The 24323-nt window shown below is 40.7% G+C and overlaps 3 protein-coding genes and 1 non-coding gene across 4 annotated transcripts; 1 reads left to right on the plus strand and 3 right to left on the minus strand.

Moving 5' to 3' along the window:
• Positions 1 to 458: 458 nt before the first annotated feature.
• On the minus strand, positions 459 to 3652 carry nrm (nurim). Its single transcript, XM_085262112.1, has 4 exons — positions 3472 to 3652; positions 2640 to 2833; positions 2349 to 2525; positions 459 to 1509 (listed from the first exon to the last, which is right to left on the minus strand). Exons 1-4 carry the CDS (start codon positions 3620 to 3622, stop codon positions 1189 to 1191), a joined length of 843 nt encoding a protein of 280 aa, XP_085118238.1. The 5' UTR covers positions 3623 to 3652; the 3' UTR covers positions 459 to 1188.
• On the minus strand, positions 3169 to 3241 carry trnak-cuu (transfer RNA lysine (anticodon CUU)). Its single transcript has one exon. It is a non-coding gene; the product is annotated as a tRNA-Lys (tRNA).
• Positions 3653 to 3784: 132 nt separating the features above from the next.
• limd1b (LIM domains containing 1b) lies at positions 3785 to 5407 on the minus strand. The gene is made up of 7 exons (XM_085263208.1): positions 5351 to 5407; positions 5146 to 5247; positions 4993 to 5060; positions 4828 to 4890; positions 4223 to 4353; positions 4023 to 4074; positions 3785 to 3920 (listed from the first exon to the last, which is right to left on the minus strand). The coding sequence occupies exons 1-7, from the start codon at positions 5382 to 5384 to the stop codon at positions 3837 to 3839; spliced, it is 534 nt and encodes a 177-aa protein (XP_085119334.1). The 5' UTR covers positions 5385 to 5407; the 3' UTR covers positions 3785 to 3836.
• Positions 5408 to 8210: 2803 nt separating this feature from the next.
• On the plus strand, positions 8211 to 24028 carry cdcp1b (CUB domain containing protein 1b). Its single transcript, XM_085261943.1, has 13 exons — positions 8211 to 8283; positions 10622 to 10840; positions 11291 to 11632; positions 12160 to 12366; positions 13196 to 13546; positions 14624 to 14839; positions 17476 to 17820; positions 18437 to 18796; positions 19778 to 19975; positions 20282 to 20641; positions 21230 to 21583; positions 21671 to 21752; positions 22692 to 24028. Exons 1-13 carry the CDS (start codon positions 8220 to 8222, stop codon positions 23176 to 23178), a joined length of 3585 nt encoding a protein of 1194 aa, XP_085118069.1. The 5' UTR covers positions 8211 to 8219; the 3' UTR covers positions 23179 to 24028.
• Positions 24029 to 24323: the final 295 nt, after the last annotated feature.

The raw sequence follows: 24323 nt of genomic DNA on the forward strand, positions 1-24323 counted from the left end.
AGCTCCACTGACAGAGGTGTGTACCCCAAACTACCGGAATATCTTCATTGCTGATTATTCGCATTTTTATTTTTAAAAATTATTTTCTAGCGTCTCTGATAGAAAACATACAGTCAAAAATGTTATTCATGTTTATTCATATTCATCAACACGAGAGCGTTTAGATGGATATGAAACTTTCCCCTAATTACAAAAATCCCTCAGGTGTACCCAATAAGTTGGCCAGTGAGCATATATATCGATCTATACCCTGTAAAATAAAATAAAAACAACAACAAAAAAACATCTTCTGGCTCGGTTATTAAAGCTGTAGTTCATCTGTGATATATCAGCTTTAAAATTAAATAAAAACAAACAAACAACAATTTAAATCAAACATCTGCTCCTTAAACTCTTAAAACTTGACTCATAAAAATAAAAAATAAACCTAAAAAACAGACACAATTTACCAGGACAAGTGAACTTTCCACTTTTATTGAACATGTTTTTAAAAATACTGAAAGCTGTCACGGTAATTACAGTAAGGCACACATGGGGAAAACATTAGTGTAAAAAAACATACCAAATGAGACATTACAGAATCCACTAATACTAATACTGGCTGCCTTGATAATACCTTATTTATCAAGCATGATAAACGTTAAAAGTAGTTTGTTCGATACGTTCAGCTTCACGTCTTTAAACAATCGGTTTGATCTCACCATCGAGGAAAAGCTTTGAAGGAGATACATTCATTGTAGCAGAAACATTGTCACTTTGTTCTGTCACAGAGCAGAAAAAGAAAAAAGCTTTTACCAGTGTAAAATCTCAGTGAAACGTCGGTTTTCAAAGGAAAGATAAACCTGAAATTAGCTTCCAGAGAAACACAGTGTTAATGTACTTGTCTTGGGCACTGTAACAGCCAGTAAGACTATACAGTAAAACAATTTCATGTATTAAAAAATATTCAGTATAAAAATGTTTCAACCTAATTGTATCAAAATTAGTAGTTTTAAGAAAAGTGACACCTCTGTACGAGCAGGGGGGCGGCTGTGTTTTCACACGATGGCATAAACTGTAATAAAATACATTTGAAATGACAAAATCAGCAGACATCAGGCTCAAGAGGCCTACAGAAACTCTTTTGTAGTCAGTTTTAAAACATTATTTATGACAGATTCAGATCAAAGCACTGGGAAGACCTCTGCTTCACTTCTTCTTGTGGTCGTCAGTGTCCTCGTTGGGCATGGCGTCGATGCTGCCTCCGTGTGGCTGCGCAAAGAGCTGCATCTTACTGTTGAGCTGCACACACAGGTAGGCTAAATCCTGTTTGTCCAGAGAGTGCGCCAGAGCCAGGTAGGCCGACAGAGCCCCCGCCAGCAGGAGCCTGTCCAGGGATAAGGCCGGCAGGAGCCACAGCACCACACCCAGCTCCAGGCACACCGGGTGGCGCAGGTGGGACAGGAGGCGCTGAGCACGGGGCGACTTGTGAGAGAGGGGGTCCCCCAATCCGAGACAGTCGTAATACACCTGAGGGAGGAGGTTAGTCAGTAAATGGAGTTTATTCATGCCCATACACACACTCTCCTCCGGGAGCACCGAAGTTACTGATCTAAGTAATGCAGATTACTTGGGTCAGTATTGTAATCTCTATTGATTTATTAAAAGGGCATTTCATTAAAATGTAATTATAAGATGGTGGTGGAAAGGGTCAGAGTCATTAAATACGGAGTTAGGCCCAGAGCACCAGGTGACAGGTGAAACATATAGATGTTAATAACCGCTGGTTTTCAAAAATTATCAAAATGTGTGCACCAAGGCAATACTGGCACCACACTAGCACTGCTTTACTGGAGGAGAGCCTTTACATTTGGGGACGGAGGTTCAGTTCTCACTGCAGTAAAATCTTTCAGTCCTGCTCAGCCACAACAGTGAAAACTCTGATTAGGGTTGTGATTCATACTGATGGGTGCTGAAAATTAAAACCTTGAAATTCCTCCCCATGTGATGCTCAGTTTGAACTTCAGCAGGTCAGCTGCTCATGTCTACATGCTTACAAGCACTGAGCTGCCATGTGATTGGCTGATTAGATATTTTTGTTATTGACCAGTTGAAAAGCTGTACCTAATGAAACGGCCAGGGAGCATATGTGCAGTAAATATCCATTTGCTTCTTGTTGTTTAACAGCACGATATTTTAAAGTGGTGTTAATTAATTCTTTTAAGGAACACCAACTAACCAAGCAGTAATCAACAACCACAAATAAAGCAAACTGTAATCATAGATTTTTTTTAGTATTTTTAGTTGAGCAACCTCTGATTTTCCAGCATCTGAAAGCACAAACATGTGCATTTGTTTTTGATCCCTACCTGCTTGATGCCCAGTAGTTCTGGGTAATCAAAGATCATGAGGATGCTGCAGATGATGGCCCAACAGAGGAAGTGCAGCGAGAAGCAGAGCAGGGGGAACCAGACACTCCAGGGTGCCTGACGCACTGACCACAGGCAGGGGGCGTTAGTCACAGGCTGCCAGTACTGCATCAAGATCTAACACAGGAAACAGAGCAATGATGCACACTGAAAGGTGTGATTAACACTAAGGTAGGAGTAAGTTATGCTTCTATGTGACAGTAAACACTCAGAGAAAGGGCGCTGCTGTACCTGGAGGGCGAGTGCTGTGGTGAAGCAATATGCTGTCCTGTTGAGGGGCCCCAGCACTGACTGCAGGGCCTGTTTGACAGGCAGCCAGGCCAGCAGGCTGTGCTGCACGATGAAGAGGGCCAGGAGCCCCAGATCCACAGCAAGAGCCCTCAGAACAGAGCTGTCCCGCAGGGCCACCGACCATGGTATGGAGTCTTAGCCATGGGGAATCAGAGGAAAAAACGTCACTTTAACATTGACGGCAATCCTAATCCTAAGCACTCATTGAAAATGCCACAAAAAAACAAAAAACAAAACAGAAAATCGAACGTTACCACGAATAGCTAATTAATCTAATTAACAAACCCAGTATTCCTGCTCACCCGAAATCAGCTTTCAAACACTCGCCATTTGGTCGATATTTGATATTGGCGATAAGCAAATTATGCTTTTAAGCCCGTAATGATAATTTTTGTTTTAGTAAACAGAATAAAATAGCCCTAATAATAAAAACAGCCCTAAAAAAAACATAAGGAAAAAAAAATCTCACCGCCCAACGTGGGGCTCGAACCCACGACCCTGAGATTAAGAGTCTCATGCTCTACCGACTGAGCTAGCCGGGCGCTGGTTCTAAACAGCCGCCCAGTGGTATTTACAGCACATATGGAGAACGTAATAATTGAACTATATGACGTATATGAATTTAACATTCGTTAAATTATACTTATATAAACCTATACAGTAATTTTTTCCATAGCCAAAAAGTATATGAGGTATTTAACGGTTTTACAGATATCGCCTCCACCAGTGTTTGGTAATCGCTCCTGGCCGCCTGCCGCTTACGGGAACTTACCTCGACAGAGTGTCGTCTCCCCCGTGATGTTATGGTAAATGGCTCGAAACGAGACAAACCGAATGAGATCTGCACCGGATATGAAAACAAACGCAAAGTTTAGCAAAGACGTAGTGCAGAGAGCCAAGCCACGTACCGTGACTGACGCCATTATCAGTGCTTATCGCGAACAGTTCCGGGAGATGGGAGGTGGTTGTAGTACCCGATGTAGACACAAGGTGGTGCTAGTGTGCGGCGAATGCTGCCTACAGGTGGAGGTGCATCAGAGGAGACACAGATCCACACACAAAACTAAGGAGAAACAAATAGCAGGAGTGGATGACTTTATTAGAGTATCTTATTAAGTATCACAGAATCTGTCTTTGTTAAATGAGGTTAACACCAGGCCTGTAGCACTCTACATGGTAGTTTCTGTCACAGGATGTCACTCGAATAGACTCTGTGGATCCCTGAAAAAAAAGAGATAACAAAGCACTCAGAGTGCTTCTTTGTGAAATCATTTGCTGTGAATTGAATTATCAAATATTTTGCATAGTTTCTGTGAAGCTCACTTCTGTTGGGAGTATCGGCAACCTGCAGGCAGCACAGTGGGGAGCCTGGACCCTGAAACCGAGAAGAAGTTTCAGTGAAAGTTCACAGAGGTTAAAACATGAAGTCAACAAAGGTGTGAGTTTTCTCCTGTTCAGCCTGTCTGGCAGGGTTTCCCCCTTTGCTCTTGAAAAGGACTATTGTTGCTACATAAAACACCCACCTGTGGTAGTCGCTGACACAGTAGATCCTGCGGTGTGAGTCGACAGCGAAAGGCTGATCCTCCAGGCTCTGTCTGCAGACGACACAGCGAAAGCAGGATGGGTGGTAGGGTTTCCCACGAGCCTGCAGGATCTGATCATCCAATGTAATGTCAGTTTCTTGCATGTGACACCACACATATACTCACAGTGCTTAGAAAAAGTATTTGACCCCTTCCTGGTTTCTTAATTTTCTTTGCACATTTGTCACATTTACATGTTTCAGATCATCGAACAAATTCTAATATTAGCCAAAGATAACCTGAGTAAAACATTTCTATGTGTGTGCCTGCGTGTGCCTGAGTGTAAAAAAATTAAATGAACTTAGTTTTCCCAAATAAATGTTGTCAAATGTAGGGCAGGCAAGGTTGAACAGCTTTTAATCCGTTAATAAATGAAAAGGTAATTTAAAAACTGCATATTTATTTGGTGTATCGTTTTCTAATATTAAAATGTATTTGATGATCTGAAACATGTGTGCGTGACAAATATAGAAAAAAAACCTAAGATCAGGAAGGGGGGAAATGCTTTTTCACAGTACTGTTTAAGTAAATAAATTAATAGTTACCACATCTGTGATTAAAAAGCCACAGCTGTTACACACTTCAGGGGATGGATGAACTCCAGAGAACTGCAGAAAATACCACGAGTACCAGGAAAACACCACCACCCAAATAGATTAGGCAATAAAGTTAATCTGTCATTTTACAACCTATTAAAAGAACATACTTACCAAAAAGTCATCCTCACAGTATATCATCCCTGACACTGTGTAGAAAGGCTTGCCACTGAGCGTTTTACCTGAAAACATGCAAAAGCTTAAATATGTAGACCGTTATACATCACACTGTACTATCAGAGAAGCATTCACACGAGGAGAGCTCACTGCAAACGCTGCAGATGAAGCACGCGCTGTGGAATAAACGTCCCATCGCCTGACACGCTCGACCTGCTCTGTAGACAGCTTGATTGCATCTCGTACAAGTTCCTGAATAAACATGAAGAATAAATGGAACAACTGGCAGCACGTCTGAATAATAAAAGGCTAATCCGCCAAAAAAAGGTGAATATTAAGTCTTTTCCATTCTTACCAAAGTAAACACTGTCACTGTAACTGGGATTCATCTCAGCACCAGTTTGCCCACTGCTCTGAGTCTGCAGCACGGCTGTCTGGAGGTCTAATTTTATGTGCAGTGCAGACAGCTGTAAGAGGAGCTGCTCGTTGGGTTTATGAGAATTTGCTCTCTGCCTTTGCTCTCTGAAGGGCAAAATCTTAAGAAATGACTCCTCCGAGGCGGCTGAAAAACTTTAGACAGAAAGTAGTTTTGTGTGAACGAAAACACAAATAAACGAGTAAAAGTACTTCAATTTTGTACTTATACAGTATTTAAGTAGCTGTTTAATGTTTTTAAAAGTGTCTAATGGTGGAGTACATATTAGAAAAAGAATAAGTGCCGTTTTTTAGGTTTTTTAGGTTTTTCTGTTGCAGCTACTGTGAGAACTTTCAGCTCTAAGCAGCTTTCTATTTGAAAACTGTATTCTCGGGTAAGCTAAGAGATGAAATGTGTCAGAGCAGCAGAGGAAGGAGCCTGAAGGTGAAAAAGAACCTGCAGCACATTCAGCCTACCACAGCACTCACATTGTGAGGACGCTGGTTTAAACACCTGACTCCTACGTGTTTATACGGTAAAAACTATAAGCTACAAGATAAAAACAGCCATTCATACTAACAATGTGTGAATACTGGATAATGGATGTTGAATATGGAGTGAAGGAGGACATGCAAAGAGTTGGTGTTATTGTAGGATGTGAGGGTAGGCAAAATTCCCATCAGTCTTATTGATAATTATAATTATTATTATTATTATTTAACACTCACAGGAACTCCTTTTACTTTAAACCTGCTGGTTAAAAAATCTCCACTTTTACTCAGATAAGATTTTGATAGAATAGAATAGAATAGAATAGAATAGAATAGAATAGAATAGAATAAACCTTTATTATCCCACAGATGAGAAGATTTCGGTGTTACACAGCTTTTATAGCAAGGGGAACACAAGATATAGAAGGAAGACACAAAGTGGACCTATATACATAAGCAACTGAAGTTCGTATATACAGGTAACAATGTACAGAAATATGTATAAAATATAAAAAACATGTATAAAATGTGCAGTGAACAAACAAGCTGGTGATGGTAAGATGACCCTTTAAGGATGTTAAAGGAAAGCTGAGAGTTTCAGCACTTCTTAATGGATTTCCTTTTTAATCAAAAACTGAAAATAAGAAAAGAAATAAATAAGAATGTTTTTATATGAGTAATCTAAATATTTAGAAACTGGAAAAAATACAAATATCTTCAGAAACAACTTCAGAGCTCAACTTTTAAGTGAATCCAAAAGAATAAAGTACTACAGTACATGCCTGAGTCTTATATTTTGGCAGCCTAAATGTGCATTTTTAAATATTGAGGAGGAGCAGTGAAGCCTTTTCTGGGATCATCTGTCTTGTGATACTGCCCTCATGTGGAAGCCTTAGGACCTTCCTCTCATAAGTCGGTCACTAAAACCAGACACGCCCAAAGAGCCAGAAATACCTGCACCAGGTAAACACCGACTGGTTGTAACTGAACAATAGAGATCTGTTTGTTTGTTTTTTAAGTGGCTCTTTACACTTATTAACCTTTAATATTTGGTCCTTAATCCTCCTCTTTTATTTTAAAGTCTTTAATCTTTCCAATTGACAATGACAGCTTGTTATTATATTGTAAGTGTATTACAGCAGGTCATTTAAAGTTGCTTGCGTGTCTCCATTAGCTTCCACGCAGAGAGGATAAAGAACAGAAACTCATGCAGCTCGTGTTTTGGATCTACGGTTACAGTTGGAGCAGGGGAGGGATGGAGGGAGGGGGCGTCTGACAGCTGCTGATTCCTCACTGAGGTCCTCTTGTGAAGCTGTCTGTTTCCATCACAACGCCCACTCTCCTAGCTGTCAGACTGGTTCACCAAAAAACTTGCATGTCGTTTGTATGTTGGTTGCGCGCGCGCGTGTGTACTGTTTTTTTTAAAAACTTTGTGTAATCCAGTGTGTTGTCATGATGTAGAGGTTTGGGTTCATATACGTCAAAAATGCCTGAAGGTTGAATTCAGGCATTTTGACTCAAATAGCAGTACCTGGATGTGTGTTTGTGAGCTGTCTAGCCCTCAGGTATGTTTCTGTGCAGGAATGTCTGCGTCACGAGGCGTGTGGAGGCAGGAGGCAGTCTCTGCAACTGCGGGAGTGCTGTGCAGAAGCTGTCTTACGCACAGTTAATCACATTTCCATCTCCATTTTACAAAATGGAAATTCCAGCTGACCAGGAACAACCTGATTTATGCCTGTTTTGCTTCTCACTAATATTCCTTCTGAAGCTTTAATATTTCTAATCATTCAGACGTCTATCAGTATATTTATCAGCTATGATGCAACGAGGTTTGCTTATGCTCTGGGCTCTGCTTCCACACCCTTCGTCTGCCACATTTTGGGGGGTTACACAGCACGATGCCAACAATCTTTGGCATGTTTGGCTGCTTATAAATAGGGCGCTCATTGTCCCACACAGTGCAAGGGAAGTCAGAAGAGGACCCGCGTCTTAATCTAAGAGTCCGGACTGCGTGCGCTATCGCTGCAGTGTTCCTGCTTAAAGGCACAGCGGCAGGGCCTGCTCTTCCTGTCAAGTTTGGACAGGTACTCTACCTGCGGTCCACGCCCTCTTCTGTGCCGCTGCGCGCAAGTGTTCGTGAGCAGGAAGTGGCTGTCAGCGACGCTGCTGCTGTTGTTGTAACGTTTGGAAATGCAGCTGTAAGCTGTATCTGAAAGAGAGGCGGCGATTTTAGATTATCTTTTTAACTTACAAAAACAATCATTTAAAATTATTTTGCTTTTATTTTATTTATTTTTATTATTTTTTTTTTTGAGGACATGCGGCTCTGCAGGACCTGCGCTCTCCTGGCGCTTCTGTTTCTGGCAGTCTTGGATTCATCAGGTGAGGGGAAAAAACGACCTCATTCAGTATTTTGTGTTGTTTGTTGAATCTACGTGCATCTTCAAAACAAAACACGAAACGTCCTCGTGTCAAAAGCGTGGCTTCTTTTCGCGTTCGTGCGCCAAATGGGTCAAAAACACAGCTGAGAGGAGCGCGCGCTGAGCTGCTGTAAAGATGCACTCAAGCGAAGCTGTGCTTAAAGCTCCGTGTCAATAAATGATAGGATAATAACGAGCATTAAAGGCAGCTCAGACATGACTGAGGCTGGAGCGCGTTTCCACTCATAGCTCCCACTTCCAGACCTCCATTTTCAAAAAGGTTTATGAGGCATTTATGGAGCTTCCTGGAGGCATGAATTCATCACGACTTCATTAATGATTGACCAACAATCTGTTGCTCGTTTTTTTGTTTTTAAATAATCGTTTTATGCTAGATGTAAACTTCCCGGTTTTGTGGGTTGAAATCATCATCAGCAAGTTTAACTTTAAAAAAGGGTTTTTATCATATTTATAAAATGACTTCTAAATAACTTTGGACGGTGTGACGTTCTCAACACACCCACTGTTTACGGTTGCAAGAAGCCCTTTGTGGACTAGTTGTTACAGGTTCAGGTTAAAGAAGGACTTTATTTTGCTTTAGCTTGAGAGAGAGGAAGAGGTAACATTATGCTCACTGCTTTGAGAGTGAGGATTAATTAAATATATTTATTTTGTCGCTTGTTTTGGTTTTAAATCCTAGATTGTATGTTTAGTATTAGGTTTCTTGATATTTTTAGCAGATATGGTCCAGGCAGGGATTATTATGTGATTGCACATGTGAGGGTTTCACCTCATTCAGAGTAGGAGGGTATGTGAGTAAATGTGGAATTTCTTGAATTCCATTCATAGAACTGATGTGAAATAAGGATAAATCAGGAAGTAGGTCAATCCGCATTTCGCAGAGTTTGGTGAAAGTAAATAACAGGCAGAAAATAAAGAAGTTAAGAGAAGAGTTCTGATATTTGCAGAGGATGGGAAGCAGGGCAGTAAGTTTGTAACTGTAGGAATAAGTGTGCTTTGTAATATATGAGGGTGTGTGAACTTCCCTGATTATTTGCATACGTTACAAAATATTCACATGGAGTGTGTTACTTGTACACCTTCCTATTCATACTCTTATCTAATCAACCAGCTAGTCATGTAGCTGCACCTCAGTGTAGGTCATGAGCTGCAGTTAACTTTAAACATCAGAATGGGGAAAACATTTATAATGAGAGAGTATTGTTGGTGCCTAACGAGCTGGTTTGAGTCCATCTGGGCTCACTGATCTCCAGGGGCTTTCAGCACCACAGTCTCCAGATTTTACTCTTTACATGGCTGATGGTAAGGTCACTATTTGGCATCAGCAGCGTGAATCCAGTGACCCAGCCTGCCTTTAGTCACCAGTCCGGGCTGGTGATGTGGGGATGGTGTTTTTGATGCACTTTGATCATTTATGGTATTTTTGCCAACTGTGTTCATACCAGAATGGCTGCTGGTTACAATATTCCAGTAGCTGCTTGCATCATGTTAACACACCAAGTCACCAACAAAAAGTAGCTTCTGAGCACGATCATGAAAGCAGTCATGATGAAGTGGCATCCTCAGTCACCAGATCTAATTCCAGCAGAGTAGAGTAACCTCTGGGATAGACTAGCATGAACGTGCAGGCAAAGAATGTGCCAAAATTATGCAATGTTGACGTCAGGAACTGTAGAAATGGCACAGAAGTTTGTGGAAACAGGATGATTAAATAGAAAAGACCACCAAAAACAACACCTGTAACCACATCTGGTTTAAAAGCCTTGCTACTGTGGAGAAAAACTGCTTCTCCCAGAGTTAGAAAAACATTCTCAGGAGAAAACAACGGGAGAGTCACCTCATTATGCTTTTTAAAACTGGTTCACCCTCTCTTTACTCACTAGGTGACTCACGTTTATTGAAATTCAGTTAATTTGCGCTTGTCTGCTACTTCAGTGCATGGGAATAGGTGTGCCTGGAGCTGCTGTGTTTGCTCAGGCATGAACAGAAAAATCAGCTGGACTGTTTAAGGATGTGTTTGTTTCTTTTATATATCATTAAGACCACAAGTATTTGGTCACAGGTATAAAAAATAAACTAATCTGAATCTGACTGTGGCTTTTTAGGTAAAAATACATCTTCTGGTGGACATGAATGTGTACATTTTATGGGATCTTATCTTTCAGGGTGAACCAAAGTGACTAAAGTCTGATATAATTATCCCTGTAGAGCTATGCATTTGTTGATCTTCTCTTAAGATTAGTTTACAGCATATTCACATTATTGGATCTGATTTCCAGAATCCCAGCAGGAGGTCGTTCGACCAGACAAAGGCTTGAATGTGACAGTGTCCACCGAGCAGCCAAAATGTTTTGTGTGCATCGTCAGCAAGGTGAACAGCACACCGCTTCCCTGCCACTCCTCTCTCTCTCTGGTACCTGAAGTTGAGACCACACTGGAGTTTTCCTGCCCCCAGCCTGTCGAGCAGTCTTACACTGTGACGATTGCTCACTCCATCGGTGAGTTTACTCACGTTCAGCTTCGATTAGACCTCGTTTAAAGCGTTTTATCCCTTTGAAGGCAAATGTAGAGTAAGTATTCATTTGGTCTAATCATAGCTTCAGGAGCCTCTACTTTCACAGCTTTTTCCTACCCTGACATTTTATTGCATTGAGACTTTCCATTATTATTTTTTATTTTTTTTAATTTTCTAATTAATCCTCAGAAAACAATTTCTTTTCCCCCAGTCAAGTCAATTGGTGGTTATTTCTATTGTGATAGAAGCTCAAAGCTCGTATGCAAATCCACTTAGATATAGCAGTGGCATCTTCGGGTTTTCATTTACTAATTTTTCTAAAGACATTTTCAGTGTTATGCAGATTAAACATAATTAAGGTGTGAGTACCTTTTTTTTTTTTTTTTTTTTTAACCCATCTGTGCATCTTTTCTTGTCTTCGACTGAAATCCAGAATGCACTGAGAATGCCTGCAGCCCACCAACTCTGCAAACTCAACCATCCATCCTGACTAACTTTGCCAGAATCTTCACCTGGGATCTGAATGCAGCTCAGGACACAGTCGTGCGCCTGAGCATCATCGAAGGAGGGCTGACGGGCACATCACAGCCATGCTCAGATGGACATCAGTTCTCTGTGTCCACATCCATAGCCAGCAGCAAGGCCCAAACTCAATACTGTCGAGGCGGTTCTGTGAAAAGTTTGTATCTGATCAATCCAGCTGTCGTGTCTCTGCAAGTGAAACCAAAGGCTCAGGTGGTCAGTGAGCTGTTTCAGACCTCCGTCACACAACTGAGTAAGAACTGTTTGCTAAATATAGACTCTCTTTTAATTAGAAGCTCCACAGGATTAATGCTGGGTTTAACTGGAGCTGCACCACCTGTTAAGTAACCCAATTATAGCTTAAAACTTTTAAAATGAGTCACCAAAAATCAGTCAGATTTTAAAAAATGATTTAACTGTGTGCATTTGCTCTAAATATTTACTATTTCCTATTTGCATTCAGTCTTTCATAGAAATAGGTTTCTTGCTACTTGCAGATGATTTGTGTGAACAAAGAAGATAAAGCCTGTAATTTGCCATTTGTGGGTCTGAAGATATTAGATTATAGTGGGGTTTAATGGTGCTGGTAGACAGAGCCAAGCTGGCCAGTGGTGGCAACACACTTCATAGTTTTTCCATCCATCACTAAAGGCAAAAGTGAGTAATTTAATTAAAGCTTTAATGGTGGACTCTATTACAAGGACCCTGTGAAGGGATTGGCTAACAGCTGGTGCAACTCAACCCTGGCCTCTGTCTCACTCTGCGTTTCACTCTGTTTAGAAACTGAGGTCATAAGCGTTGATTCCAGCACGACCATGGTCCTCAGCAGGGACCCGAAGGAATCGGTGTGTGAAGTGTGCACCGCTGAAGGCCCCACTCTCACCTGCAGCACGGAAAAGACGCTGAACAATGTTGAGAAACTGTCAGTGGTGTTCAGCTGCCCGAAACCACAAGACGGGTTCAATGTGAAGATAAAAAAGACAATAGGTGAGAGCTGCTGGAGCTGTGACAAATAAATTAATATACTAATAAAGGTTAAAAAATCAAGCCAATCAGTTGCTTTCCAAAAGGTATTGCATGGTGGATCAACATTTGTTCTCTTAATAATTCTATCAATGTTGACAACATCTCCAACACCACTGGCTGAAATCCAGCCCCGAGCCATGACAGAGCCTCCGCCGTGTTTTACAGATGGCTGTAGATGCTCACTGTTGTACCGCCCTCATGACCTCCTCCGTACATATTGACAGCGATTTAAACTAAAATTTTCAAATCTGGATTCATCACTCCGTAAGACCTACAATGATTGTCAATCAAGTGCTTGTGTAATTTGTTATTCCTCAGCCTTTTATCCCTGTATCGCTGCTTTAAGAATGGCTTCTTGATAGCTACTCTTCCACTGAGGCCATTTCTGAACAGTAGACGGATCAACCGGAGAGCCAGATCTCTCAAATCTTGTTTCAGGTCTTTGCTGGACATGACCTTCAGATACTATTCATCCACTGTAGTTTTTTGTTTGTTTGTTTGATTGGGGTTTTTTTTAGACCTTCCACTTCCACTTATTTTATCCCAAGTTACCCAGTTTCCTCACATTTCTTTAGAACACACTGTGCAGCATGCTGCCAAGTTTTTGACTAATAGCACTTTAGGAATCAGCTTGTTGCAAAAATACTACTTTTGCGCATTTATCTATAATGTTTTTTCTGCATGTATTTCTACATTTACTTTGGCATCGCTCTCATTGATGGAAAACTTCACATTTCATCCTCCTCAGCCATCACGTGAAATTAAAATATTTCCTAATTTCTTCATCCAGAATGCACCAAGACTTCCTGCAAACCTTCTACAGCAGAAATTGTTCCCGACCAACTTAATGCCTTCAAAAGATCCTTGACGTGGGACATCAGTGTCCCAGAGAGTACTGTATTAACGCTGGACTTTCCTGGTGGTGGTTTGAAGGAGATTTCTGCAGGGGTGACCTGCCCAGATGTCTATCAGTACTCAGTGAGTACAATTAAACGCAGTGGCGAAATTCAAAGTAACAAGTACTGCAAAGGCGGAACAGTGTCTGATCTGAATCTGCTTGGAGCAACGACTGTGACTATTGAAGTGCCCAAAGGAGAAAAACTGGAGTCGGCAGCATTTAATGTCAAAGCAACAGAGAGAGGCAAGTTTGAACACTTTCTAGAACCCGTAGAGGAAGATGTTTTATTCATTTTACATAAAGAAAAAACATCATAGCACATATTTATGGAGACATATCCTTAACAATGGCTGATAAATCCTTTAAAATGGTAATGATTCAATCATGGCCTCTTTATACAGTTGCAGCTAAGGACCTATAACTCAAATGTAGTTACTTTAATCTGTATATATTTGACTTGGACATTGATTAATAGGGAAAGCAAAGCTAAGCTTTGTTTCTTGTCCCCAGCCAAATGTTAAAAAGTTATACTAAAATAAATTATATGCTATACCTGATTAAATTTTGTGTGAAAACAAATAAATAAATAATAAGTAGAATGTTAATTATGTTTTTATGAAAAATCAACTATAAATATATTTATGTCTCCCTTCTTAATTGAACCACAAATAGCATAATATTAGTTTTCTATTTTATTTCGTTAAAGGTCTGCTGAGGCTGTTGGAAATGTTTCGTTTTATAAGAATATTTGACCAGCAGTGTTTTCTTGAACTGATTTGACTTAAAGGTGTTAATGATGTAAAGTTGTGATTAGGAGTTTTCATGCACTCCAACACACTTCTACCAATTCTGCCATGAACAGTGGTCAGATATCCAGACAGATTTGTGCCAGAAGCTTATTGATGGAAACCAAAAGCATCTGGTTTAGGTTAAAGATGAAAGGAGTAATTTAACCAAATATTAGTGGGAGTGTATGTATACATTTGATCTTATAAGTATACTTTTGACCCTGTGTGGATGAGAGAAAATCCAAAATAAATTCAAACTTGTGCACCCAATTCTTCTTTTTTAAAGTAATTAAAGATGTATGTTGTCCAATTATTCCACCCTAGAAAAGGAACTGTTCCAAGAAATCATTAAAACCCCAAATTGCCAGTGCATTTATGCTCATGAGAGCATATAAACTCCTGGTCACAACTATAAACCATCCGTAAATTATTTCATGTCTGTCTAATATGAATATTTCATCAGACTAGTATAGAGCTGAATTCTCTTCAGCTGGATCAGCATCTCACCATCTTGTGCACCTTTTGTTTTTAGCTAGCAGAATGATGTCTGTGGCCTCTGAAATCAAGAAAACCAAAATTATCATCACGAAGGTGAATCAAGAGCTCCACTGCAACGTGTGTCAGATGGCGCCTTACCAGAAATGCTACCCTGAAACCCTAGAACTGTTTGCTCCTTGCAACGTCTCAGTAGAGTTTACCTGCCCTCGACCTCAAGATGTCTTCAGTGTGGAGGTCAACAGAGAAATTGGTATGTAGAGTTAAAATATGTGAAGTCAGGTCTTAAGGTCTAATTTGTCTAAGACTGTAAATTTGTGCAATCCATCAGTTTAGCTTTGTTTTCTTTAACATCTCCTATCTAAAAGGACACTTTCTCATGATTGGCCAGCTTGGGGAAGCCTCCATGGGGGTATCATCTAGTTTTCATGAGATGCCTAAGGAGCATTCTGCACCTGTAAATGACCATGTGAACAAAATACATGATGAGCTGATTAGCTTATTAGCTTTTCTGAAACATAGTGCTGGAAACATTCCTAACAGATTTAGTCCCAAAATTGATGTGTCATAGTTGATTTGTGTGATAACATCACACAGTTGCTGCATATTTCTGCATTCGTTTTAACTGAAGCTGGTCATTTTTATCTGACCTCTGGCACCGAAAAGACATTGATACTCACCGTATATTATCTGTTTTTCGATGGTTTTGTGGGAAAATCCCAGCAGATTAGCAGTTTCGAAAATATTCAGACCAGCCTATCTGACACAAAAATAATACCACATTCAAAGCCACTTAAATTACCTTTCCTCCCCATTCTGTTCAGTTTGAACTTCAGCAAGTCGTTTTGATCATCGTTTAGGTCTACTTGCCCAAATTCATTGAGTTGCTGCCATGTGATTGACTTATTAGATATTTGCATTAAAGAGCAGTTGTAGGTGTATCTAATGAAGTGGCCTAGAAATGTACATGACAGAAAGTAAATGCATGTTTAAATTTTTAAAGCGGTCATAAGCTGATTAGACATAATTTACACATGAAGAGGTGCTAAAGCTAACAGTGATTGCAGGTAAAGACAAAGCTGAAGGTTTAAAAAAAATTAATGCAAGTGGACTTTGTTGCAAGAGCTTGGTTCGCATTGGCGGTGTTGTGCCAAAAAGTGATTGCCTGCCAAAAACTGATTTCCAATGTTTCCGTGTATTTTTTATGTGTAATACCTTTATGTATGTTGGTAAATAGACTTCGGTGAACAGCGTTTACAAAGGGGTTATATATAGAATTAAAAGATTATCTGTTTTTTCAAGTATCTTTATAACTCTGTGTTATTGTACTCACATTATAACCAATCCGGTCCTTTTTCCCCACTTACAATATTTTTACAGAACTATTGTAATATTTGCTGCCATTTCTGATGTCTTACTCTTACAAAAGACATTTTTAATGTTAATGAGATTTTTTTTAACTGCATAAATAAAGGTTCTATAAAAGTTGCTGCCAAAAACTGATTGCGGCTTCTACCTTGTTACACGAATGTTGTTTGTGGCTCAATATGACTTTGTGTCATCCATGAGTGATGCATTTGACATATGTTTCATATATTATAGGCCAACAAGTTACTTATAGCAGTTTAAATACGAGCAATCAGTTTTTGGCAAATACCGGAAATCAGTTTTTGGCAGACAATCACTTTTTGGCACAACACCGGCAATAAGTCAGACTCGTTCCCGGTGGGTGATGGGCTCCGCCAGGGCTGCCCTTTGTCTCCGGTTCTGTTCATAATTTTTATGGACAGGATTTCTAGGCGCAGCCAAGTGGCGGAGGGCTTTCGCTTTGGTGGCCTCAGAATCTCATCTCTGATTTTTGCGGATGATGTGGTTCTGTTGGCTTCATCGGGTGAGGGCCTCCAGCTCGCACTGGAACGGTTCGCAGCCGAGTGTGAAGCAGCGGGAATGAGGATCAGCACCTCCAAATCTGAGGCCATGGTTCTCAGCCGGAAAAGGGTGGAGTACCCACTCCGGGTCGGGGATGAGTTCCTGCCCCAAGTGGAGGAGTTCAAGTATCTCGGGGTCTTGTTCGCGAGTGATGGGAGAAGGGAGCCGGAGATCGACAGACGGATTGGGGCTGCAGCTGCAGTGATGCGGACGCTGTACCGGTCCGTCGTGGTGAAGAGGGAGCTGAGTGTAAAAGCGAAGCTCTCAATTTACCGGTCGATCTACGTCCCTACCCTCACCTATGGCCACGAGCTATGGGTAGTGACCGAAAGAACGAGATCGCGGATACAAGCGGCAGAAATGAGCTTCCTCCGAAGGGTGGCTGGCCTCTCCCTTAGAGATAGGGTGAGAAGTTCGGCCATCCAGGAGGGGCTCAGAGTAGAGCAGCTGCTGCTCCGCATCGAAAGAAGCCAGCTGAGGTGGTTCGGGCATCTGACAAGGATGCCCCCTGGGCGCCTCCTGGGTGAGGTGTTCCGGGCATGTCCCACCAGGAGGAGGCCCCGGGGCAGACCCAGGACACGCTGGAGAGATTATATCTCTCGGCTGGCCTGGGAACGCCTTGGTGTTCCCCCGGATAAGCTGGAGGAGGTGGCTGGGGAGAGGGAGGTCTGGGCCTCTTTGCTTAGGCTGCTGCCCCCGCGACCCGGCCTCGGATAAAGCGGATGAAGATGGATGGATGGACTTTGTGCTATGACTGACATATGTCGCATTAGACATTTAAACATTGCTGTGTGCTTATCAGAATAGAACTAGTGTACAATGGAAATGGTAAAGACTGGGAGCGTGTAGTAGAATCAACTTAACCTCCAGAGCCTGAGATACCTGGAGAAAGGTTGGAGAGTGAGGGGGAAAAGCCATTGGAAACTCACCATCTCTTTTGTTTTTTCTGTATCTGGACAGACGGCCCGTTCTCTGGTGACCCGGTTCAGGCCGAGTCCTCGGTGCTCCCAGAGTTCAACCGGACCTTCAAGTGGGACTTGAAAACTAATTTCACTCACACATTCCAACTGGACTTCCCAGAACAGGGACTGAGACAGATTTCCAGTGAGGAGACATGCCCGGATGAGCACAAGTACTCTTTTATTATCTATTTACGCGGGCAGGCAAATATTGGTACCTTCTGCAGAGGAGGATCTGTGACCACCATCCAGGTTCGCTACAAGGGCCGCGTGTCTCTAAAGGTGCCGGCGAATGCAAAGATGGATCCTTTTGAATTCAAACTCAGTGGTGGGCCTGAGACAAACAGTGAGTCATTTTATATCTACAAAAAAAACCTCAGACAAGACAGAGCACAATAAATCATTGAGTAGAGAACTTATAATGAAGCACTTTTTAGAAACATTACCATAGTTAATAGTCTCATATTGCCACTTGTAAAATGTTATGTTTTCCATGAAAATCTGGGCTTTTATTTATTAAATGGATTGCTTTTATTTTTTTTGTTTATAGATTAATTCATATAGGGCAGCACAGAGTAGACAAAAAAATGCAGCATGGTCTGGGATGAATCCAAAATACTGCTGCAAGGCCTTAAGCATTCAGGTTGCCTGTTCTACCAGGTGAATCACAGGAGTGTCCAAATAACTTGCAAAGCAATGGGGATTTATAACACTGACCTGGTGTTGTATAGAGATTTGTTTTAGTTCAGGTGTCAGTTGCTCGCTGTTTTACTTCACAACCATAAAGAATTGTTTAATCATAAAGAATGCATAACTACAACAGCAAAAATTAATGAAAAGGTTAGAATTAATGTTTTGAGTTTTTGTGTTCTAAAATTTTATGAAATATTATGAAATCTTGATTTTTCTAACTTCAGTGTCCACTGCTTTTTTTTTTTCTTTTTTCTTTTTTTTACTCTTAGTGATCGCGATAGTGGGGGTCAACCTACCACGAGGTGTATCGGACACAACACTCGTGACAGCTAACTTTCCTCGAGACTTCCCTAACAACATGCAGATGCAGTGGAGCTTCACGGTGCCCGGGATGCACAACTACACCGTGCTCTTTGATCACGTCACACCCCCCGAGTGCCTCAACAATGGAGAGGTGACGGTGGAGTATCAGGCAGGGGCCAAGACGGTAACCAAAGCTCTAAAGGATCCTCAGCCAGAGCATCAACAGGGCAACTTCAACATGGTGCTGACAAATTGTCAAACCAACACGACGCTGCCAGGTCTCACGCTGAACTACAGCGTCTCTGTGGTGAGGAGCGGCCGTCCAGGTACAGTGTTAAAACATAAACAGCTGGGACTTGCACACAGTTTTGTTTTTCTAAACATCAAGCTATTTTATGTGTCTATCACACTACTGTCATTTCCTTTAACTATGGTAGATATTGTAATGTAATTATTTATGTTTTTCGATGAGTTTATGGAATTTGTATGGGCAAAAATTCCATTTATTTAAACTTAAGTTCATTACATTATGCAAGTATCATGTTAACACCAAAATACAGATAAAATGGAGACTGTGTAACACTTTTATCAACAACCCATTACAGTGAAGTCATAGTAGAAAGGGTCCGAATCTAAACAGGCATTTTGTTTGCACACTGAATGTTTTCATTGTGAATTTGGGAACAAAATTCTTCAGCAAATCTGCAGCCTGTTCAGGTTTACACAGGTAGTGCAGTGTAGTCCTTCACGATGGTACATTCATATGTGTCATCAACAGATGACATGAGATGAGCGTAAACGAGTCTGGAGACAATGTGGCAAAATGTTACGATGCCTATGAGGATGTGAAGAGAACAAATTTTAGTGTCCATTTGATAGACGCCTCACAGCAAGGAGGTTTTGAATCCGCCGGTCAGCTGAGCACTTTCTGTGTGGTTCTCTCTGGGCACTCCAGCCTCCAAAGGCATGTGTCTTAGGTGAATTAGTGATTCTAAATTGGTGTGAATGCGAGAGTGAATGGTTGTCTCCATGTTAGCCATATAGACTGCTACCCTGTCCAAGATGTAGCCCATATCTGACCTTATGACAGCTCTGATGAGCTCCAACTCCTGCTGTGACCACAGATAAGCCAAAGAAAAATAGATGAAGTATGGTGTCTCTGCTTTGTCATGTCCCACATTATTTTCACATCTAGATGGGGAAAAATTATTTTTTTTCATGTTTTGTTTTTATTTATTTGTATTTATTTTTATTGAATATATTACCTTTATCTTTATCTATATGTATTATTTTTATTTGCATTTTAGTTTTGTGCACTGTGGATCTAACCAAAGACCCGGGAGTGTCCCTGCAGATTGAGAATCTAAATTCTGACTCCTACTGTGAGATCAGCATCAACTCTGAGGTTAAAGAGAAGATAAATGTGACTGCGGGATCAATAGCCAAACTGTCCTTCCTCGACTGCCCAAATGAAGACATACGCCTGACTGCCAAAAAAGTTATTGGTGAGAGTTCTCATTCCTGAAATGTGTTTTCTTATACATGACAGTAGATCTATCTCTGTTTCCTGGGTATAGAAAAGATTAAATCTAAGTTAAATAGTCAATTTAAAGTCTAAAAGGATAGACTGATATTTTGAGAAAAATGTTTATTAGCTTTATTTCTGAGACTTCAAAGAAAAGCTCATCAAGAGTCCTTCTGTTGGTTTAAATAAGAACTTTTGCAACAACAACAAAAAAGTTTACTATTTAAGTTGTGCTTTATTTGGAAACTTAATATCATGGATCTCACTTCATGCTTTTGGATGACAGACTGCAAGAACACAGAGTCGTGCCCGGTGACTACACTTTCTGTGTCCACAATGGAGCCTTGCCTGCCAATGCCCCTCAACAGCTTCACCTGGCACCTCAACATCCCCGAAAACAAAACGTGGGACCTGGTGTCACCAAAAGGAAGTTTGCGGCAGTCCCTGCCCAGCCAGGAGTGTAAAGAGCCTTTTTCTCTGCACTTGGCAGAAGAAGAGGGTAGCAATTTTGTTGGAAATTTCTGCTTTGATGGCGTAATCCAAAAAATCCAAGTGCACGCCAACATCTCCATCACAGCTCCGGGACAGCAGTTAAGCAGGATGACGGGGTCTTTCCTCAATATCAGCGTCAGCGAGGAGATCACAGGTAAAATGTCAATATGTATTGTTGGGCTCCTGCCTGGGTTTTTTTTTCTTTTTCTTTTTTACTAAAAACCCAGGCCCAGACATATTTACTCATTAATTGTATCAGTTATATTATTTAGAAGAAATGCTGATAACTGGTCATTATGATTTTTTCCCCCGATAATGGCTTCATTTATTTGTTGTCTGACTGTTTTAAAACATTGCATTCGTGCTTGGTAAATATAATAGAAGCCAAATTCAACATTTAAAAGGACTCAAAAGTGAGAATGACCTGAATCATGAGCTAATCTGTAAAAAGTGACTAGTTTTATCATCCAGTATGTTCTGTAGTCTTCTGTTGTTTGAGTTTGGTTAAAGAAGTCATTTTAAAGAATTACCTTAAGATGAAGGAAATTTGAATCAATAATTAGTTAATGAACAAAATAATTTATTTGAGAGACTAAACAACAACATGCTGCAGTACGCGGCTATTGTACTTTAAAATTCCACGCAGAGGCAGTGTTGCACCACAGATGGGTTTTTATTTATTTATTTTCATTTATAAAACACCCAGGATTTAGACTTGATATGAATTCCTTCCCTCTTTCAGAGACCATTATTTACACGGTCAGTCCTGACACGATGTCTCCAACACTGCTGGCGACCCCCAACTGGCCTCAGGGTATGAAATCTTACCGCACCCTAAGCTGGATCGTCACGCTGCCCAACCAGTACAAAGCACAGCTCAATTTTAACGTCACACAGCCTCAATGTAAAGAGGGACACACAGGAATCGATGTGAGGACTATAGAGAACAGAGAGCTGAAACTAAGTATTTCAGAAAATGATCCGCTGGTGGTGGAACAGTTGGTGGGTGAAAGTTTCTATCTCAACATGTCCAACTGTGAACCAGAGACTCGTCAATTTAGTGCACTGACCACAATCAATCTGCAGAGGAAGCAGAGTAAGCAGTTATCACTGTTGCACATTCACATACACAAAACATCTTAGGGGCATAAATCTAATCAGTGTTTGCTTTGTTCCTCCACAGATTTCTTACCCATCGTCCTTGGGATATCAGGAGCTATTTTGTTTTTGCTTCTAGTGCTAGCTGTTGTATGCATTGTCACAAAGTGAGTACACCTGCAGCAAAACACTGGTAGCCTAAAAAATGCCTGAGACTAGGCTGTGTTAGTTAGAAAGAAATCTCTGTCTGTGTGTCTGGTTTTTTGTTTGTTTGTTTGTTCGTTTCTTTGGCTGCAAACTCCTTCTAGACCATCAGGAGTTGAGCAGCCAAACTTAGCATACAGGTACATCTTCGGCCGCTGAAGGTTCTTATCTACATCAGATTTTACACAGTTATCATGTTGCCTAGAAACCACCTTGCAAAATGGCTAAAAGTACTACTTTTTTTTTGCAATTATGCAAAAAACACATCATAAAAGCATTATATCACTTTTACTTCATAACAGTAACATGTCATTTAAATCCACAAAAGCTGAATTATGCATGGCCATCCTGTTGCCTGGCAACCACCATTGTCTAAAATGACCCTTTTTTTTTTTTTTTTTTTTTTTTTTTACATAAACCACATCCACTACCCCAATTTTTTTTGTTCTACTTTTTCTCATTGTGATTACATTTATCAGTAACGATGTGCTTAATCTCAGAGTAGATACTGAGCCATACTTAAAATTACCTAGTTTTTCATCCTTTTTTATCTACTTTATATTTTCTTTATATATTTTTTAAAGTTGTTTTTGCCCAAATTGGAACACAAACCATTTTTAATACCAACTTTTATTTTTGCAGTCATGACATATTAGTGTAAAATAAATATGAACAATGTAGCTGCTGTAAGATAAACCATTGATTTGCTGTTTCTGCTGATATATACACACAGTTAAGTCCAAAGTATATGGACACATTTTATAATTTTGCCTCTGTGCAAAACCAGTGAATTTAAGTTTAAACAAACAAACAAAAAAATTTACAGACATTTTTATGCATAGTCTCTCATAGTGGCATTATTAGACCATAAACCTTTGGTTTGTCTTCATCTTTTCAAACAGGAAAAAGAAAAATCAAAAAAGGAACAGGGGATCGTCCATATACATGCCCAAAGGGAATATCTTCCGGCCATCTGACATGCACTTCACCAAAACCAGATCTGAAAATGAATCTCACGTCTATGACTCCATAGATGAAACGATGGTCTATGGCCATCTGCTGAGTAACTCCAGCCACGGCGAGGCGTTTCCAGACCAGTATAACGGCATTCAGACAGACACCTACCGCACTTTCACAGGCCCCGCTGATGGAGCGCTGCCTGTCATTAAAGAACCAGATCCACAGCCCGGGGACAAAATGTTTATGGATCCCTCTGAGACTTTCATACCATCCCGTCCACGTACTCCCATCAACCGACAGGACAGCCTCGGCTTCCAGGACCGCAGGATGATTGACAATGAGCTATACACATTCAAGACCACAGGGGACATAAACACCATCCGACTCTCTGCTGCTGATATGGAGCCCATACCGGATGACTATTTGTAGTGTGTCAGGACCACAGCCATCCAATGAACTGCTATTACAAAATCCTCCTTACAGCACCAAGTATCTGCCAAGGGGTACTCATGCACGTGTCTGTGCTGTGACTATACTCAGGGAGTCTGAGCTTATATGTCTAAGCGGTATTTGGTAGAACTCAGTCTGCTCTAGAGATCCAAGAGTGAAAGCAGTGAGCCCTGTTTTTAAAAGTCTGGAAAATAACGTCCCTGGGATACAAAGAGTGCATGTACAAAAGCTTTTCCTTTATGCTTGTGCAACGTTTCATAACATTGTGGTCTCACTAATGGCTCAGACATAAGGAACACATCTGGCTCGACCCATCGCAGCTCTAGACAAATGCAGTTAGTAGAGAAAAGCAAAAAGTGTACTTACTGCAGTGTTGAGGCAGCCATGAACCTCAGTGTGAAAGCACACGATTGGCTCATGTAGTTCCAACATGAGCTGTTGATTGGTTCTTTTTTTTTTTTAGCTGCTTTATGTAATTGTCCCATAGCTTTTTATTAAGGATCCTTGATCCCAGAGATATGGCTCACAATCTTTTCATCTTACTCCCAGACAGAAAAAGCAGCAACTACTATTTCTTGAATGTTTGTTTGTTTGTTTGTTTTTTTTTAACTTGTTTAAAGTATGGAAAATGGAAAATTATCCGTTATTGTTGTTTGTAAATGTTTTTTATCTTGTTGACTAGTATTTTTTTTATTTTATTTTTTTAAGATTTGCCTTTTCTTAGCCTGTACATACCAGAATTGTTTTGTTTTTGTTTTGACTTGCAATAAATTGTCAGTGTATGATGGGGAAGCGGTGTAGCCTTACGTGACCTTACCTCATTACCTCATCTGAAGTGATGTTTCATTTTCCCTCTTGTGCTTAAACATGGGCTTCTTTGCATGCTGGACACTAAAAAAAGCTGTTTCAGCGCAGGAACTCCAACTATAAAAACAGTGTGAGGAGAAGGAGGGTGTGGAAGAACCGCTGAAGATTCGCAGCTACTGTTTACCAAGGAGCATAGCGGAAATAACAAATGCAGAGGCCAGGTTTATGTGACATTTCTAAACTGCAGACGATTTTTAAATAAAGTCTGCACGTCTTCTGACTTGCAAGTTTTGTAGAATTAATCTTCAAATTTTTTT

The sequence above is a fragment of the Mchenga conophoros genome, linkage group LG22, assembly GCF_057382185.1.
Source record: "Mchenga conophoros isolate Kocher_MC1m ecotype Shallow Benthic linkage group LG22, M_conophoros_male_GT1.1, whole genome shotgun sequence".
NCBI lineage: Eukaryota > Metazoa > Chordata > Actinopteri > Cichliformes > Cichlidae > Mchenga > Mchenga conophoros.